This window comes from Oncorhynchus nerka, linkage group LG4 (assembly GCF_034236695.1).
Source record: "Oncorhynchus nerka isolate Pitt River linkage group LG4, Oner_Uvic_2.0, whole genome shotgun sequence".
NCBI lineage: Eukaryota > Metazoa > Chordata > Actinopteri > Salmoniformes > Salmonidae > Oncorhynchus > Oncorhynchus nerka.
Genome location: NC_088399.1, coordinates 22,517,548 through 22,536,867, shown reverse-complemented (window position 1 = coordinate 22,536,867; position 19,320 = coordinate 22,517,548). Strand labels below are relative to the sequence as shown.

The following is a 19,320-nucleotide window of genomic DNA, read 5'->3' as shown; positions in this document are numbered from 1 at the left end:
GGACTGGTGATGACTGCCTGCCTGTGTCTTGCTTGTGTGTTATGCTGTGTAGGCTACATAGTTGGCCTAAATAGCTGCATATAGCACCCCTCCTGAAAAAACATTAAATTGCTTGACAACCTGTTTGTGTCCAGCTTATGTTTGCAATAGCCTACTGTTACAGCAGACAAATAAATGTTTGTTGGAACTGTTTTGTGTACAAGTGGCAGCGGAGTGACTGAGCAGCAGCCGAAAGGTGGTAGGCTAGTGGATCCTGCATGCGTAGAAATCTCTGTATTTTCTCAGCAATTCGGGTTCCAGACAATCCTGAACCGCAGCCACACCTTAACTGAATACGCTCCATTATTTCCACAGTTATGGAACTTGTTTTGTACTGTAACCTCCCTCCCTCCTTCCTCAACCCCTCCCATTTCTCCCTGGTTGAACCCTCGGTAAGCCCAGCTCTGGGGGGCAAGGAAGGAGGGCAGGAAGGGAGGAGAGGCGGATCAGGGTCGAGGTCTCCTGTTGTCTCCTCAGCCCAGACAGACCCAGACCTCATTCATAAATGATGGTTTCTCACTGTAACTCCACACTGACGGAAGTGGCCCTCGATGAGCTAAACATGAGGGGTAGTGTTTCACTCTGTTTTCATAGCATCTGATGTGTCGGTGTAGACACACTGGTGGATGAATTGTGGGTCTTTATATCAGTCAGTCAGTCAGAGTTAGTTTGTCTTGCTAAGGTTGCATAACCTAGCTGCTTTGGGTCGCTAATTCTCCAGACCTGACAGTGATAAATGTGCACCTGCGCACTGATTAAATTGCAGAGAGACACACACACAGAGGTCCACAGAGTAGCTCAGTGTGGAAGAAGAAAGTGTCCTCGTGTGTCTCCCTGAGAGCTAGTAAAAACATGGAACACATCAAATGGACAACACAGACCATTTCACTGGAGAGAGAACAATGTAAGACAAAGAGAACATTGAAGGACAGTTTGTCTTTTTCTGACATCTGCACTATCGTGTCATAATAGGGAACTACAGTGGCAAGAAAAAGTATATGAACCCTTTGGAAATACCTGGATTTCTGCATAAATTGGTCATAAAATGTGATCTGAAAAATGTGTCATTATCCTAGGGGTTCACATACTTTTTACAACCAAAACTGTGAATGTTTAAATTATATATAAAAAATAGGCAAGACAAATATAATAATTTGTGTGTTATTAGTTTAAGCGTACTGTGTTTGTCTATTGTTGTGACTTAGATGAAGATCAGATCAAATTTTATGACCAATTTATGCAGAAATCCTGGCAATTTCAAAGGGTTCACATACTTTTTCTTGCCACTCTATATCAGTCTGTTTGTGAGTTGTTTTTCTCACACTCACTGTGTGCACCAACAGCACCATATACATGTATCTCGGCCTCTACACAGAGCTGGGGCACGGTTCTCTCTGGACGGGCCAGGGCAAGGAGAGGGAGGGAAGCCAGTGTGGAGAGAGAGAGAAGACCCCTCTGATCCTCTTGCCCGGTCCGTCTATTCTTCTCCAGTCCCACAGCTCCTACCATAATACACATCTTTCAGAGAGGATGATGATTGGACTAATGAGTCTGGCGTGGTGTGTGTGTGTGTGTGTGTGTGTGCGTGCGTGCGTGCTTGTGTACATGTGAGAGAGAACCAAGGAGTGTGTGTGAGAGAAAGAGAGGACATGTAGTCGTTTCGTGTCACGGGAGAGTCAGAGTGCAAAGCTTGGAAGCAAAATAATCTAACTTGTGACGGTTTCAAGGCTCTATACAGTGTTGTGGTTTTGCTCTCTTCACAGCCACATTCATTGGTCATGCTTGGCTGGTGGCTATGGTACCTGGAGCCAATCCATCCAGCCAGAGCAGGGTCATGTTAGGTTATCTCTATATAATGGTTCACTAGTCTGCTCTCTACTGTACCAGGAGCGTAGTGGGCAAGCATGGACAATTACTTTGTCTGGGATAAGAAAACATGTGTCCAAGTGAAGGGCTGCCAACTGAACCTGGCATCACAAGACAAATTATTTCAAAATCTCTTCTACCTGACTGGGACTCAACCCATTTTTTAAAAACATTACCCCAAATCATTACTCCCTGGTAGCCCCAAGCCCTGGCAGTCACATGTTGCTGTTCTGAGGAGGTGAGGAGAGGGGAAAGAGGGAGGTAGGAGAGGGGGGTAGGACGAGTGGAGGCTTTGTTGGGGAGATCAAAGTGGTGTTTCCTTAACTATACAGGCTGGATGGACCTAGGCCAAGAGGATCGCTGCAGCAGCCTAGTCCAGAAATGTAAATATGGACAGATAGACTGGCAGACACTGAGAAGCACTGTCTGTAGACCATGTTGCCCATACAGATGCCAATATAGTCTATGTACTCACCAGAATACCTACAGCATACCACCCTGCATTCCACTGCTGGCTTGCCTCTGAAGCAAAGCAGGGTTGGTCTTGGTCATTCCCTAAATGGGAGACCAGATGCTGCTGGAAGTGGTGTTGGACAGCCAGTAGGAAGCACTCTTTCCTCTGGTCTGAAAAAAAAATATCCCAATGCCCCAGGGCAGTGATTGGGGACATTGCCCTGTGTAGGATGCTGTCTTTCGGATGGGATGTTAAACTGGTGTCCTGACTCTCTGTGGTCATTAAAGATCCCATGGTACTTATCATAAGAGTAGGGGTGTTAACCCAAGTGTCCTGGCTAAATTCCCAATCTGGCCCTCATACCATCATGGCCAGCAAATCATCCCCAGCTTCCAATAGGCTCATTCATCTCCTCTTCCCTGTAACTATTCCCCAGGTTGTTGTTGAGAATGTGTTCTCAGTCTACTTACCTGGTAAGGGCGCAGTGGTTAAGGGCGCTGTACTGCAGCGCCAGCTGTGCCACCAGAGACTCTGGGTTCGCGCCCAGGCTCTGTCGTAACCAGCCGCGACCGGGAGGTCCGTGGGGCGACGCACAATTGGCATAGCGTCGTCCAGGTTAGGGAGGGATTGGCCGGTATGGATATCCTTGTCTCATCGTGCACCAGCGACTCCTGTGGCAGGCTGGGTGCAGTGTGCGCTAACCAAGGTTGCCAGGTGCACAGTGTTTCCTCCGACACATTGGTGCGGCTGGCTTCCGGGTTAGATGCGCGCTGTGTTAAGAAGCAGTGCCGCTTGGTTGGGTTGTGTATTGGAGGACGCATGACCCTCAACCTTCATCTCTCCCGAGCCCGCACGGGAGTTGTAGCGATGAGACAATATAGTAGCTACTAAACATTTGGATACCACGAAATTGGGGAGAAAAAAAGGGGGTTAACATTTAAAAATAAATAAATAATAACCGTACCAGTCAAAACACCTACAGTACTCATTCAAGGTTTTTTTTATTTTATTTATTGTTTTACTATTTTCTACATTGTAGAATAATAGTGAAGACATAAAAACTATGGAATAACACGTATGGAGTCATGTAGTAACCAAAAAAGTGTTAAACAAATCAAAATATATTTGATATTTTAGATCCTTCAAAGTAGCCATCCTTTGCCTTGATAACAGCTTTGCACACTCTTGGCATTCTCTCAACCAGCTTCACCTGGAATGCTTTTCCAACAGTCTTGAAGGAGTTCCCACATATGCTGAGCACTTGTTGGCTGCTTTTCCTTCACTCTGTGGTCCAACTCATCCCAAACCATCTCAATTGGGTTGAGGTTGGGTGATTGTGGATGTCAGGTCATCTGATGCAGCACTCCATCACTCTCCTTGGTAAAATAACCCTTTCAGAGCCTGGAAGAGTTTTGGGTCATTGTCCTGTTGAAAAACAAATGATAGTCCCACGAAGTGCAAACCAGATGGAATGGCATATCGCTGCAGAATGCTGTGGTAGCGATGCTGGTAAAGTGTGCATTGAATTGTAAATAAATCACTGACAGTGTCACCAGCAAAGCACCATCACATCTCCTCCTCCATGCTTCACAGTGGAAACCACACATGCGGAGATCATCCGTTCACCTACTGTTTCTCACAAAGACATGGCGGTTGGAACCAGAAGTCTCAAATTTGGACTCATCAGACCAAAGGACAGATTTCCACCAGTCTAATGTCAATTTCTCGTGTTTCTTGGCCCAAGCAAGTCTCTTCTTATTATTGGTGTCCTTTAGTAGTGGTTTCTTTGCAGCAATTCAACCATGAAGGCCTGATTCCTGTCTTCTCTGAACAGTTGATGTTGAGATGTCTGTTACTTGAACTGTGTGAAGCATTTATTTGGGCTGCAATTTCTGAGGCTGGTAACTCTAATGAACTTATCCCCTGCAGCAGAGGTAACTCTGGGTCTTCCTTTCCTGTGGCGGTCCTTGTAAGAGACAGTTTCATCATAGCGCTTGATGGTTTTTGCGACTGCCCTTGAAGAAACTTTCAAAGTTCTTGAAATTTTCCTGATTGACTGACTTTCATGTCTTAAAGTAATGATAGACAGTCGTTTCTCTTTGCTTATTTAAGCTGTTCTTGCAATAATATGGACTTGGTCTTTTACCTAATAGGGCTTTCTTCTGTATACCACGTTTGCCTTGTCACAACACAACTGATTGGCTGAAACGTATTAAGAAGGAAAGAAATTCCATAAATTAACTTTAAACACCTGAATTCCAGGTAACTACCTCATGAAGCTGGTAGAGAGAATGCCAAGAGTGTGCAACGCTGTCATCAAGGCAAAGGGTAGCAACATTGAAGAATTTTAAATATAAAATATATTTAGATTTGTTTAACACTTTTTTGGTTACTATATCATTCCATATGTGTTATTTCATAGTTTTGATGTCTTCACTATTATTCTGCAATGTATAAAATAGTAAAATTTAAGAAAAACCCTTGAATGAGTACTGTAGGTGTGTCCAAACTTCTGACAGATACTGTATATTTCTACTGCAGTTGGGTCTGAATCAAAAACACTGGGCTTTGTTCTAGAGTGAATAGCATCATATGGTGCCCATGCCTTGTAAAGCTGCCTGAGTTCAAATCATACACTTAGAAAACTCCTACAGTACTGTATGCTTAGATATTCCACCACATCCCTGTCTTCTATACTGGAACATTGGATATTCTTTATAGCAGCTTGTTTGGGGAGCAATATTTGTGTCTCAGTGTCCGCGTCCCAAATGGAATCCTATTCTCTATATAGTGCATTTGGAACAATGTGATTTGTTTATCTTTTATAGACGTCTTCCCCCTAACACACTGTCTCAGTTGCCTCTGCTCTTGCAAACTTCCCTCTGAAATGTTGTCATGGAGAAGAAAATATTTGCTTGAAGGAGAGAGTTTGACAGTAACAATGATGTTACGTGTCTTGTGAAAAGACTTGCCGCCTGCCTCTCTCTGTGCGGTGACCTGGAGAGGTAAACATTCTTCTTTACTGTCAGTTATGATCGGCTTACAAACCTGTGATCTTTTAAAGGGGAGTTCCCTTTGGCGCTCACCCTTTATGTTTCAGTTGTAGAGCTGAGACACTTGACTACGTCACTGGACTCTCCAATGCATTTCTAGGGGCTCACATCAATCAATCAATCAATCAATCAAATGTATTTATAAAGCCCTTTTTACATCATTGCCGATCATTCAGAGTTAGAGACAGCAGGTGTGGTAGAGGGAGTCTGAGAGAGGGAGTCTGAGAGAGGGAGTCTGAGAGATATCATGTCACTGATTCAACCCACTCAAGTGACGCACCCCTCCTAGGGACGGCATGGAAGAACACCAGTACGCCAGTGACTCGGCCCCCGTAATAGGGTTAGAGGCAGAGAATCCCAGTGGAGAGAGGGGAACCGGCCAGGCAGAGACAGCAAGTGTGGTACGCCACTCCAGTGCATTTCTGTTCACCTTCACACCCCTGGGCTAAACTACACTCAATCATAGGACCTACTGAAGAGATGAGTCTTCAGTAAAGACTTAAAGGTCGAGACCGATTCTGCGTCTCTCACATGGGTAGGCAGACCATTCCATAAAAATTGAGCTCTATAGGAGAAAGCCCTGTCTCCAGGGCTCTGGTATTTTCTGTATATCAGGGTGCTAGTTTCTTATGACAAATGTTTTTTTGTTTTTATGGGTGCGACTGTATCTAGGGTATTACACAAGGTTAAATTTAGTTCCTCAGTTAGGTGGTTAACCAATTTTTTTGTACTCTGACGTTCTTGGGTAGGTAGAGGGAGTATGGAAGGGCATCTAGGAATCTTTGGGTTGTCCGAGAATTTATAGCACAGCTTTTGATGATCCTTGGTTTGGGTCTGAGCAGATTATTTGATACTACAAGGTCCGATCGGACTACAGGGAACTCAGTGAGGAATGGTGTATACGGCCCAGGAGGCCTGTAAACAGTAGCTATAAAAAGTGATTGAGTAGGCTGCATGACTAGAAGCTCAAATAATGAAAACGCAGTCTTCTTTTTTTGTAAAATGAAATTTGCTTTCGTAAATATTAGCAACACCTCCGCCTTTGCGGGATGCGTGGGGGATATGGTCACTAGTGTAACCAGGAGGAGAGGCCTCATTTAACACAGTAAATTCATCAGGCTCAAACCACGATTCAGTCAGGCCAATCACATCAAGATTATGATCAGTGATTAGTTCATTGACTAGAACTTCCTTGGAAGTGAGGGATCTGACATTAAGTTGCCCTATTTTCAGATGTGAGGTATCACGATCTCTTTCAATAATGGCAGGAATGGAGGTCTTTATTCCAGTGAGATTGAAAAGGCGAACACCGCCATGTTTAGTTTTGCCCAACCTAGATCGAGGCACAGACTCGGTCTCAATGGGGATAGCTGAGCTGACTACACTGACTGTGCCAGTGGCAGACTCCACTAAGCTGGCAGGCTGGCTAACAGCCTGCTGCCTGGTCTGCACCTTATCTCATTGTGGAGCTAGAGGAGTTAGAGCCCTGTCTATGTTGGTAGATAACATGAGAGCACCCCTCCAGCTAGGATGGAGTCCGTCACTCCTCAGCAGGCCAGGTTTGGTCCTGTTTGTGGGTGAGTTCCAGAAAGAGGGACAATTATTTACAAATTCTATCTTTGAGGCGGGGCAGAAAACAGCGATTGAGTTGTGAGACTCTGCTGTAAAGCTCATCACTCCCCCTAACTGGGAGGGGGCCAGAGACAATTATTCGATGCCGACACATCTTTCTAGCTGATTTACTCGCTGAACCTATGTTGCGCTTGGTGACCTCTGACTGTTTCATTCTAACATCGTTGGTGCCGATGTGGATGACAATATCCCTATACTCTCTACACTCGCCAGTTTTAGCCTTAGCCAGCACCATCTTCAGATTAGCCTTAACGTCGGTAGCCCTGCCCCCGGGTAAACAATGTATGTTCGCTGGATGATTCTTTTTAAGTCTAATACTGTGGGTAATGGAGTCGCCAATGACAAGGGTGTTCAATTTTTCAGAGCTAATGGTGGGAGGCTTCGGTGTCTCAGACCCCTTTTACGGGTGGAGGAGAGACCAGAGAAGACTTGGATTCTCACTCGTTGCTTAATGGGGAGATCCGGTTGAAAGTTTCTGTCGGCTGAATGAGCGACACCGGTTGAGCATTCCTGCAGCATTTCCTTCCAGAAGCCATGGCAAAATTGTCTGGCTGCAGGGACTGTGCGAGGGGATTTATACTACTATCTGTACTTATTGGTGGCACAGATGCTGTTTCATGCTTTCCTACATTTAAATTACCCTTGCATGATGATTGCGTCTGAAACTGGGCTTGTAGCACAGCTATCCTCGCCGTAAGGCGATCGTTCTCCTGTATATTATGAGTACAGCGACTGCAATTAAAATGCATAATGTTAATGTTACTACTTAGCTTCGGCTGGTGGAGGTCCTGTTGAACCATACCCAGATAAAGCGTCCGGAGTGAAAAAGTTGAATGAAAAAAGTTGATAGAGGGGAAAAATAAAAAATAAAAACTGTAAAGTTGGCAGGTAGCAAAGAAACGTTAGCAACAAACCTCGCAGCAGCATGTAAACAAGTCTACAAGTTTTGACCGGCTCCAGGGTGGGCCATTCTCTTTAAGAGCTGAAGGAATTCCCCTAAAACAGTTTGAGAACTTCCCCAGTAAGACAAGGATGTGAGAAGTGACATTTCCAAGGTTCTGTCTAAACCCAGTTCAGTCATATTAACTTGACCAGGGTTTCCCAAACTCAGTCCTTGGGACTCCAAGGGGTGCACGTTTAGTTTTTTGCCCTAGTACTACACAGCTGATTCAAATAATCAGCTAATCATCAAGGTTTGATCATTTGAATCAGCTGTGTAGTGTTAGGGCAAAAACCAAAACATGCACCCCTTGGGGTCCTGAGATCTGAGTTGGCCTAGACATTTACAGATATGTGCTCTAAATACTAAATTGGGTAGAAATGAACTCCTTGTCTTTCTTCTCTTGTGTGTGTGTGTGTGTGTGTGTGTGTGTGTGTGTGTGTGTGTGTGTGTGTGTGTGTGTGTGTGCGCGCGCATGTATGCCGGCCGGCGTGTGTGTGCAGAATACAAGAGTTACTGTCGGGCCATTTAGATTAGAAGCATTGATACGCCACTGAAATACAAGCGCTGGGCTTTTCATTCTCTATAATAGTCTGTGTCTTTTATTGAACGCCTGGGGAAGACATCGATATTCCACACAGCTACTGAGGTTGAGACCAGCATAGACTGGTGCTTGCTGGGCATAGCTCTCTTTCATTTGTTTCATTGATATCAACTGCTTCAATGAAATGTTCTACACTGTTTTATAATAGGAGTGATACATTCATTATTAGGCCTTTATAACACACCATGTTCTGTCCGTTTATGTATCTTTTGAAATGTTCAGAGACAATCCAGAGAAGACTGCAGAGAAACGTGTTCTGCCTTTTGGCTGAGTTGGGCTCTCATTCCTTCTCTCACTCCTTCTCTCATTAATTCCCTGGAGGGGGGAAGGCCAAGTGCGGCCTGTTAGAAAAACACCCAGCGTGTTTACTGAGCATGCCCAGACCGACAGCTGCCATGTCCTCCCTGTGCAATATGCCCCACTTGGCAAGGCTGGTACTGGCAGCCATCTTAGAATCTCTCTGTCATTCCGTCACTATCTGTGTCTGTCTGGTATCTCTAGATCCTTTCAGTCACTATCTGTGTCTGTCTGGTATCTCTAGATCCTTTCAGTCACTATCTGTGTCTGTCTGGTATCTCTAGATCCTTTCAGTCACTATCTGTGTCTGTCTGGTATCTCTAGATCCTTTGTCACTATCTGTGTCTGTCTGGTATCTCTAGATCCTTTCAGTCACTATCTGTGTCTGTCTGGTATCTCTAGATCCTTTTAGTCACTATCTGTGTCTGTCTGGTATCTCTAGATCCTTTTAGTCACTATCTGTGTCTGTCTGGTATCTCTAGATCCTTTCAGTCACTATCTGTGTCTGTCTGGTATCTCTAGATCCTTTTAGTCACTATCTGTGTCTGTCTGGTATCTCTAGATCCTTTTAGTCACTATCTGTGTCTGTCTGGTATCTCTAGATCCTTTCAGTCACTATCTGTGTCTGTCTGGTATCTCTAGATCCTTTTAGTCACTATCTGTGTCTGTCTGGTATCTCTAGATCCTTTCAGTCACTATCTGTGTCTGTCTGGTATCTCTAGATCCTTTTAGTCACTATCTGTGTCTGTCTGGTATCTCTAGATCCTTTCAGTCACTATCTGTGTCTGTCTGGTATCTCTAGATCCTTTCAGTCACTATCTGTGTCTGTCTGGTATCTCTAGATCCTTTTAGTCACTATCTGTGTCTGTCTGGTATCTCTAGATCCTTTCAGTCACTATCTGTGTCTGTCTGGTATCTCTAGATCCTTTCAGTCACTATCTGTGTCTGTCTGGTATCTCTAGATCCTTTGTCACTATCTGTGTCTGTCTGGTAGCTCTAGATCCTTTGTCACTATCTGTGTCTGTCTGGTAGCTCTAGATCCTTTGTCACTATCTGTGTCTGTCTGGTAGCTCTAGATCTTTTCAGTCACTTATTTCTCTCTCTCGCTCGCTCTCTCTCTCTGATCTTCATCTAAGTCACAACAATAGACAAAGAGTTTGCTTAAACTAATGACACACAAATTATTGTATGTTTCTTGTCTATATTGAATAGATCATTTAAACATTCACCATGTAGGTTGTAAAAATGATGTGAACCCCTAGGATAATGACTTCTCCAAAAGCTAATTGGAGTGAGGAGTCAGCTAACCTGCAGTCCAGTCAATGAGACGAGATTGGAGATGTTGGTTAGAGCTGCCTTGCTCTATATAAAAACACCCACAAAATTTGAGTTTGCTATTCACATGAAGCATTGCCTGATGTGAACCATGTCTCGAACAAAAGAGATCTCAGAAGACCTAAGATTAATAATTGTTAACTTGCATAAAGCTGGAAAGGGTTACAAAAGTATCTCTAAAAGCCTTGGTGTTTATCAGTCCACGGTAAAACAAATTGTCTATAAATGGAGAAAGTTCAGCACTGTTGCTACTCTCCCAAGGAGTGGCCGTCCTGCAAAGATGACTGCAAGAGCACAGCGCAGAATGCTCAATGAGGTTAAGAAGAATCCTAGTGTCAGCTAAAGATTTATTGACATCTCTGGAACATGCTAACGTCTCTGGGGACCAGTCTACGATACAGAAAACACTAAACAAGAATGGTGTTCATGGGAGGACACCACGGAAGAAGCGACTGCTGTCTAAAAAAACATTGCCGTCTGAAGTTTTCAAAACTGCACCTGGATGTTCCAGAATATTTTGCACCTGGCAAAATATTCTGTGGATGAAACTACAGTTGAGTTGTTTGGAAGGAACACACAACACTATGTGTGGAGAAAAAAAGGCACAGCACACCAATATCATAAACCTCATCCCAACTGTAAAATATGGTGGAGGGAGCATCATGGTTTGGGGCTGCTTTGCTGCCTTCAGGACCTGGACAGTTTGCTGTCATCGACGGAAAAATTAATTCCCAAGTTAATCAAGACATTTTGCAGGAGAATGTTAGGCTATCTGTCCGCCAATTGAAGCTCAACAGATAGTTGGGTGATGCAACAGGACAACGACCCAAAACACAGAAGTAAATCAACAACAGAATGGCTTCAACAGAAGAAAATACGCCTCCTGGAGTGGCCCAGTCAGAGTCCTGACCTCAACCCGATTGAGATGCTGTGGCATGACCTCAAGAGAGCGGTTCACAAAAGACATCCCAAGAATATTGCTGAACTGAAACAATTTTGTAAAGAGGAATGGTCAAAAATTCCTCCTGACCGTTGTGCCGGTCTGATCCGCAACTACAGAAAACGTTTGGTTGAGGTTATTGCTGCCAAAGAAGGGTCAACCAGTTATTAAATCCAAGGGTTCACATACTTTTCCCACCCTGCACTGTGAATGTTTACACAGTGTGTTCAATAAAGACATGAAAACATAGAATTGTTTGTGTGTTATTAGTTTAAACATATTGTGTTTGTCTATTGTTGTGACCTAGATGAAGATCAGATCAAATGTTATGACCAATTTATGCAGAAATCCAGGTATTTCCAAAAGGTTCACATACTTTTTCTTGCCACTGTATATGTTGGTCATGCCTCAGTACACACGTGTAACATTTGGGGGAAATGAAGATGGGTGTCCTTCCCCAGGCAGGGTAGCCATTAGCAGCTTCTCTCACCTTCCTGTCATATGTCACTAGTGTCCGGACACTCTAACCAATCAACCAGCTTCTGTTCTGCTCATGGACATAATGCATCGCTTTCACACAGACATGTAACGCTCCTCTACACCAATGAAGAAGGTCATTGTGACTGAAACGCCATCATCTTTTCAATCTAATAAGGGGCAGTAATGTAATATCCATCTGTAGGTTCAGAAAGGTGCAGAAAGTAGTAATCTCCATCTGTTTTGGGACAATCCTTTTGATGATGAATGGATAGGTCATTTTGAAGTCGCAGGCTGTAGCTGTGCACCTGTGATCTAGTGCTTTGTGCCAATTGGCCTGTCACTGTAATCAAATCTGTGCCATCTACTGGGATTAAGTACAAACGTCTACTGCAGGGATCATCAACTAGATTCAGCCGCGGACCAATTTCTTTCTTGAGCAGATGGTCATGGGGCCTGAAAATAATACAAAATAATTTGGAGACTGCAAATTGACCGCAAGAAGCCCAAACAGATATAATATTTGACATAAACAATCATTTCAAACCATGTTTACATTTGTATAAGATGCCGTCTCTATTATGCGTGGGAATACTTGGGAACAGATGTCCAAAATCATCTAAATCAATTGGAGCTGATTTTCTGGTGTTTTTAAGGTCTTTTATGTACAACAATGAAAATTCCGCCAGTTAGGGAAGCCTGGTCTTCTGTATTAGCCCTAGGTCTGGGACATGGTGAGGCTAACCTGCATCTCACAGGGTAGCTGCTTTTAATCCATAATCTCCTGGTGTGTCACAGCATAAATCATACATCCGACAGAAACATCAGTCACCCATCATCTCGTCTGCCTTCCATCTCTTTAATCAAAAGAAAACTCTCTCCTTTCTTTACCCCCCCCAACCCGCCCACTGCTCTTGTAGATATGATTTATGAGCAAACTTTTTTCTCTTTCTCGATCAGCACTTCCATGATGGACGTAAAGCGCAGCAACAGATTGAGAGCTTGTGGAAACAGCTGGAGTCGGTAAGTACTGTATAGAGTAGTATTACTGAGTATGTAGTACTACTATAATACTATTTCAGCCCTGTAGTCCTAGTACTACTACAGTTATGGCAGCCCAGTAGTCGTAGTACTACTACAGTTATGGCAGCCCAGTAGTCGTAGTACTACTACAGTTATGGCAGCCCAGTAGTCGTAGTACTACTACAGTTATGGCAGCCCAGTAGTCGTAGTACTACTACAGTTATGGCAGCCCAGTAGTCCTAGTACTACTACAGTTATGACAACCCAGTTTTCGTAGTACTACTACAGTTATGGCAGCCCAGTAGTCGTAGTACTACTACAGTTATGGCAGCCCAGTAGTCCTAGTACTACTACAGTTATGACAACCCAGTTTTCGTAGTACTACTACAGTTATGACAACCCAGTAGTCGTAGTACTACTACAGTTATGACAACCCAGTAGTTGTAGTACTACTACAGTTATGACAACCCAGTAGTCGTAGTACTACTACAGTTATGACAGCCCAGTAGTCATAGTACTACTACAGTTATGACAACCCAGTAGTTGTAGTACTACTACAGTTATGACAACCCAGTAGTCGTAGTACTACTACAGTTATGACAGCCCAGTAGTCGTAGTACTACTACAGTTATGACAGCCCAGTAGTCGTAGTACTACTACAGTTATGACAGCCCAGTAGTCCTAGTACTACTACAGTTATGACAGCCCAGTAGTCCTAGTACTACTACAGTTATGGCAGCCCAGTAGTCCTAGTACTACTACAGTTATGGCAGCCCAGTAGTCGTAGTACTACTACAGTTATGGCAGCCCAGTAGTCCTAGTACTACTACAGTTATGGCAGCCCAGTAGTCGTAGTACTACTACAGTTATGACAGCCCAGTAGTCGTAGTACTACTACAGTTATGGCAGCCCAGTAGTCGTAGTACTACTACAGTTATGGCAGCTCAGTAGTCGTAGTACTACTACAGTTATGGCAGCCCAGTAGTTGTAGTACTACTACAGTTATGGCAGCCCAGTAGTTGTAGTACTACTACAGTCATGACAACCCAGTAGTCGTAGTACTACTACAGTTATGACAGCCCAGTAGTCGTAGTACTACTACAGTTATGACAACCCAGTAGTTGTAGTACTACTACAGTTATGACAACCCAGTAGTCGTAGTACTACTACAGTTATGACAGCCCAGTAGTCGTAGTACTACTACAGTTATGACAGCCCAGTAGTCGTAGTACTACTACAGTTATGACAGCCCAGTAGTCCTAGTACTACTACAGTTATGACAGCCCAGTAGTCCTAGTACTACTACAGTTATGGCAGCCCAGTAGTCCTAGTACTACTACAGTTATGGCAGCCCAGTAGTCGTAGTACTACTACAGTTATGGCAGCCCAGTAGTCCTAGTACTACTACAGTTATGGCAGCCCAGTAGTCGTAGTACTACTACAGTTATGGCAGCTCAGTAGTCGTAGTACTACTACAGTTATGGCAGCCCAGTAGTTGTAGTACTACTACAGTTATGGCAGCCCAGTAGTTGTAGTACTACTACAGTCATGACATCCCAGTAGTCTTAGTACTACTACAGTCATGACAGTTTAGTGGTTATAGTATGCATGTAGTTGCTAAATTGCAGTATTGCAGGTGGAGAAACTGAAACCCATTACCTGGCAGTGAATGGAATCACTCCTGTTTAAGGATAAGTTGGTATCGAATGTATGGAACTGTGTGTTTAATAAAAATCACTAGACAGGGATTTACACAGGATTACACTCATAACATACAGCCTTTATCCCTAAGCCATTCCATCCCAATGAGAAACTAAACCAAAACAATGGCCCTTTTTCTTGTGAATGTGAAAGATTGTTGAGGATAGGACTGCAGAGCTCAAAGTTTATCAACGGTCATACAGTAGCTGCATCTCAGATTGAATTTAGACCAAATGTAGAAGGGAAGTGGAGATGGTAGGCGTCGTAGGCTTCCTGGACAAATATCAAATCAAAATCAAATGGTTAAAGAGACTCAAGTCCTTCTGTTCACCTGATTTAGAATTCCTCACAATCAAATGTCGACTGCATTATCTACCAAGGGAATTCTCTTCGATTATAATCACAGCCGTATATATTCCCCCCCAAGCAGACACATCGAAATAGAGATATATCCAAGGTTCATTGGTCTACAATTTGACCGTAAACGTTGAATGAACCATCAGACTGTTCCATATGCAGGGTAGATTAAGACATTACCTCATTAACAGGTTAACAACAGGTCTGAAGACTGCATTAATTCAGACTGAGTTTCTCAAGGACAGTGCAGTAGATTGTTGTGCATTCCTAAAGCCTAGCATAAAGGCATCCCTCCAAGCTGATCACAAGGAGTGGAGGAGGAGAGGCCAACAAATTAAGGAGTAAAAGGAATGAGTGTCCGTGTATTTGTTTTCTCTGTAAAGGAGAGCCTATCCCTGTGATTGTTTGAGTCTCTACAGGGCCTTCCTTATCACTATCTGGACAGAGAGAGAGAGAAACATTACAGTCCCATTCCTCTCCTCCCTCTCTGAGCGCTCAATGTTCCCATTGTGTTCAGGGCAGCGAGGCAAGGGTTAGAGTGCATCCTCAACGAACAAACACTGATTGTTCCGAGCGAGGGATGGAAGAAGGGATGATTTTGAGCACAAACAGCCACCAACATTTATTTAATCTTCCGACAGACTTGACTTTGAGAGATAGACCCTTTGGCTGTGTCAGAATCACATGTCCAATGTAGGCTAACTGACATCTATGTCACACAATGCCTGGTCTAAAACGATATGACTTCCATGTAACCTACACTGTATGTGACGTCTATCCCTCTCCAAGTTCCCAAAGGGTAAATGTTTATTAGCCTATATTAGTGAGCTATAGGCCATACTGTATAAGTGACACCTAAAATAACTATGCGACTGTTCCCCCCTCAGAGTAAACGGCGGTTCGAGAGAGACTGTAAAGAGGCGGACCGGGCGCAGCAGTACTTTGAGAGAATGGACGCCGACATCAATGTAACGAAAGCAGACGTGGAGAAGGTATGTCCTGTCATCGCTCACCACCAACCAATCTAAAACTAGCCTGCCCACCACTGACCAATCACAAGCAAGTGCATTATAATCACACTGCTTAAACATAACTGCTTTATCTCTCCCCTCTGTGCATGAAAAGAGAAAATAGTTAATGTACTGTACAACAACCCCCTCTTTTCCCTGACCCACCCCACGTGAGGCATCAGTAACAGTTGGTTTTGCTCCAGGGCTTTCTGCACAGGCTGGCATTGCGTCTCTCTGTCAGCAGCACAGTAATAGTGATCTCCCGCTTCTCACCACGGCGATAGCAGGTCTTACTGACTGAGTCATTATCATTGTTGGCCAGGCAGACCAGGAGCAGAGCAGCCAGTCATTGTGACCTGCCTGTCTACCATGTGCGTCGCTTGGCAGCACAACCAGCTTTGTGTGTGTGTGTGTGTGTGTGTGTGTGTGTGTGTGTGTGTGTGTGTGTGTGTGTGTGTGTGTGTGCACATTGTTGTCCCTATCTAACCTTCCTTCCTTGCATGCTGGAAAATGAGTATTGTGTCGTGTGAATGTGTTGTTTATCTGTATATTTGCGTTTCTGCTCTCGCTGGTGAATCTCAACAGTCATCAGACTTTGGAGTCTTGTGTTGATGTCACATCCTGTGTCCCTAATCATCGGGAATTGGGATTGCCTCTGACGTACGTGTCTTTAACCCACGCGCTGCCATGTCTCAAGGCATCATGGGGTACACCACCCCGGTGTGTTGCTTCATCAGCAGTCCACCCAGCAGCGGACCAGGCTCAGAGCTCAGAGCGGACACGGTTCAGATCCGATTATGATGCTAATACAGGCCTGCACAAGGAGCCTTTATGTCCTCAGTCTCTCACAGCCAAACAGTCACAATGGATGGGCTCAGACCATTGGCTCGGACCAGAGCAGCACTGTACAGCACTGGACTGACAGGAACTGAACTGACATACAGCATCAGCCCTGCTTCTCCCTAAGCAACCAACACAAACACATACCAAGTCTGGCACTGTGTCTGAGTCCCCTGTGTTAGTGGAAATTAAATTATTCACTCCTTGGTTTTGAGAAACAAACCAGTTTTTAGTCATAACAAGGATGGTTTTAATGCATTTGAAGATTGGTGTTAGTCATGTACACTCAATATGTGATTCTCTATATGATATTATGGCAAGGCAACGTAGCTCTTGATCTGGAGTTTTGTATGGAGAGTTTATTGCCAGTGGAAAGTCTAAACTGGCACTTTTATAGATAAGCGTGATTCTGTAGGTGCTCGCTTTCCCCCACGCACACACACTGCTGTGTTCCCAGTTGTGTGTGTGTGTGTCGCTATCTAATGGAAGACTGCAGTAATGTTAACAGACCCTACATTATTCATACATAGTATGTGTTGTGTGCGTGTCTGTCTGACTCTGACCTCACTCGCCTCCTCTCACTTACTCAGATTCACTTTCTCTCTGATTACATTGAGAAAACAAAATAAATATACATTATTTAATTTCTTCTTCTACAATACCCAGCTGACATTGGGACGGACATTAATTCCGTTTTTTTACTCCCTTTTATTTTTACATAATTTCCGGCATCTGCTCTTTTACTCTGTGGCTTTTCTTTCCAACAGTTACTCAACGTTTGTCTTGTTTCGGTTGTCGTGGCAGTTCTTTGTTCCAGGCAGCTGAGGTGGATGAAGCCTTACTCTTTTAATGTGACCTGTGTTACTCCTAACACTCTCTCATTCTGGAAACACACACTGGCACATGATATCATGGACACAAATTTGCCACCACTCTGATGCCATTAGTACTAAATAATGTAATAAATCCATCACTTTCTATGTATCATGGTCTGTTAGGATCTGCCTTTCACTATTTAGTGTATTAACCAGGCCACATAATACGCTGCTAGATGATCCTGATAAACCAAGCGCTTCCATGTGTTCCTCCTCTGACTGCAGATTCCCTCCATCATTTAGGAGACATTGGAGTATTACATCATCGGAAAACATGACATGTCACCACCCTAAGCATTAATGTGTTGATTTGTTATACTGATGGTTATAGGCTAAGTGTTGGATTGTGTGTTGCCTGTTTAGCAGTCTTCTTGTGGTTTTGTGGTATGACATTTCAAGCACTGCTGAGAGAATTCAGATAATTCAGTAATGGAAAAACTGTTGCGTAAATCTTCAGATACACTCACTTGCTATGTTTTAAATTAATAGCAATATTCCACTTGGGATATATTTGGACTTGGGGAATCTGAGCCGTGTAGTCTTAGTTAGGACCATATCTCAGAGCACTGGGTATATTCCAGAGAGGCTAGTTTGTTGAGCTGGGGTTCTGGTGGTCTGGTAAGCAGCTGGTGCCAACCTCAAACTGCTCCCTTATCCTCCACTGGCAGACAAATCCTTCAAATTACGGTTTGGCCGCTTCGCCACTTAGATTAAGACATGTCCCCTTATGACTCTGTGTGGACTTTTACTGAGTATCCTATGATAAGTAGTCTCCGCTGGAAAGCACTGAAGGAAGTAGAAAAGATGGCCTACTGCTCGGTGGCCCTCAAGTGTCAGTTGTAAAGGAACTAGGCCTATTGGCCTACCACCTAGAGCCCCTGGAGCAATGACTATGCAGTGTCTATAAAAGTTTCTGCTTCCTGTTCAGCAGGAAGTGGCTAACTTTGTGTGCTTTTGTTGTCATTTATTTTTCTGCCATACCTTGAAGCAAAGTTCCTACAAGGTAGGTCCACACTGGGCAGAGCATGTGCTATAACTGTCTCAAGTTTCAACCTTGTTTCTCATCGCTTACACAGGTCACCCCAAAACACGATCACCTGTTCAAGCACACACTGGTTGAATCAACTTTGATTCCACTTCATTTAATTGAAATTACATTGATCCAACATGGAATAGACGTTGAATTGACGTCTGTGCCCAGTGGGATGTTAGTGGCCTCAGCATCCCGTATTAAGTATTGTCCTATATGTTACGGTTTTATTCCTGGGAAGGAGAGGAGGACCAAAGTGCAGCGTGGTTATTTATAAACATCTTTAATGAAAGATGAAAACGTGAACACTATACAAAATAAGAAAACGTGGAAAAACAGTCCTAACTGGTGCAAAACACAGAGACAGGAACAATAATCCACGAAATACCCAAAGAATATGACTGCCTAAATATGGTTCCCAATCAGAGACAACGATAAACACCTGCCTCTGATTGAGAACCACTCTAGGCAACCATAGACTTACCTAGAATACTACACCGAACACAACCCCATCAATCTACAAAACCCCTAGACAAGACAAACCGATAATCACCCATGTCACACCCTGGCCTAACCAACATAATAAAGAAAACACAGAATACTAAGGCCAGGGCGTGACAGTACCCCCCCCAAAGGTGCGGACTCCCGGCCGCACACCTAAACCCATAGGGGAGGGTCTGGGTGGGCGTCTGTCCACGGTGGCGGCTCAGGCGCGGGACGTGGACCCCACTCCAACACTGTCTTAGTCCGCTTACTTAGCGTCCCTTGAGTGGCGACCCTCGCCGCCAACCTTGGCCTAGTAACCTTAACAAAGGGCCCCACTGGACTGAGGGGCAGCTCCGGACTG

At 44.1% G+C, this 19,320-nt stretch overlaps 1 protein-coding gene across 18 annotated transcripts in view; it reads left to right on the top strand.

The window, feature by feature from the left end:
* LOC115120520 (formin-binding protein 1-like) overlaps nt 1-19,320 on the top strand; it is a 114,533-nt gene that overhangs the window by 53,606 nt on the left and 41,607 nt on the right. For all 18 annotated transcript variants that reach the window (XM_065017363.1, XM_065017355.1, XM_065017359.1 and 15 more), the window contains exons 5-6: nt 12,598-12,660; nt 15,606-15,710. In XM_065017363.1, coding sequence (XP_064873435.1) covers nt 12,598-12,660; nt 15,606-15,710 — 168 coding nt within the window. The remainder of the gene's footprint in view (nt 1-12,597; nt 12,661-15,605; nt 15,711-19,320) is intronic.